This window comes from Neopelma chrysocephalum, unplaced genomic scaffold (genome assembly GCF_003984885.1).
Source record: "Neopelma chrysocephalum unplaced genomic scaffold, ASM398488v2 Primary Assembly neopelma1_96163, whole genome shotgun sequence".
NCBI classification, from domain to species: domain Eukaryota; kingdom Metazoa; phylum Chordata; class Aves; order Passeriformes; family Pipridae; genus Neopelma; species Neopelma chrysocephalum.
In genome coordinates, this window is record NW_020924812.1 from 5,315 (window position 1) to 6,280 (window position 966).

Here is a 966-nt window from a genome sequence, read left to right on the forward strand (position 1 = left end):
AGCCCTCTGCTCCCACCCAGCCCTCTGAACCCCTCAAAAGGGAGCACCCAGCCCTCTGCTCCCACCAAAGGGGAGCGCCCAGCCCCCTGCTCCCAAAAAAGGGGAGCACCCAGCCCTCTGCTCCCTCCAAAGGGGAGCACCCAGCCCTCTGCTCCCCCCAAAGGGCAGCACCCAGCCCTCTGCTCCCTCCAAAGTCCAGCACCCAGCCCTCTGCTCCCAAAAAAGGGCAGCACCCAGCCCTCTGAACCCCCCAAAGCCCAGCACCCAGCCCTCTGCTCCCACCCAACCCTCTGCTCCCTCCAAAGGGGAGCGAGCACCCAGCCCTCTGCTCCCCCCAAAGGGGAGCAGGCAGCGCCCAGCCAAGGGGCAGAGCCCCATCCAACCCTTCCCTCCGTGCCCCTGCCACTCTCTGCAGCTGGAAAAGGACAAGAGAAGAGCGGCCAAGTACCTGTGCCAGGCCCTGCCGTACCTGGAGAGCCCCCAGGAGCCCGTGAGAGAGGCGGCCCTCAGGTTCATTGGTGAGACACAAGGTCCCTCCCCAGCCCCAGGATGTGGCCCAGGGATGTGCTGGGGCCCTGACAGGCTCTGTGTTCCCAGGGATGGCCGGGAGGTACCTGAAGGGACAGAAAGTAGAGCTGCAGGTCGTCATTGATGGTGAGTGAGGGCAGTGGGGGCTGGTGAGGGGGGCACAGAGCCCGGGGCAGGGAGCTGCAATCCTGCCCTGGCTGGGGAGGGCTCAACTCCCTGCAGAGGTGAGGAAAGGCTTGGGCAGAGCAGGCAGAGATTTTAGGGGCACGGGGGGTGTTGGTGGCCAGCACCTCCTGGGTGATCCTGTTGGGCTCTGCTCCCTCATGGCCATGGCAGGAGTGGGGTGGGATGGTCCTGGCAGGAGTTGGGTGGGATGATCCTGGCAGGAGTTGGGTGGGATGGTCCTGGCAGGAGTTGGAGTTGGGTGGGATGGTCCTG

General features: G+C 65.4%; 1 protein-coding gene across 1 annotated transcript in view; it reads left to right on the forward strand.

The window, feature by feature from the left end:
- LOC113981140 overlaps positions 1–966 on the forward strand; it is a 6,037-nt gene that overhangs the window by 4,652 nt on the left and 419 nt on the right. Inside the window, exons 13-14 of the mRNA XM_027708374.1 lie at positions 416–518; positions 598–654. Coding sequence (XP_027564175.1) covers positions 416–518; positions 598–654 — 160 coding nt within the window. The remainder of the gene's footprint in view (positions 1–415; positions 519–597; positions 655–966) is intronic.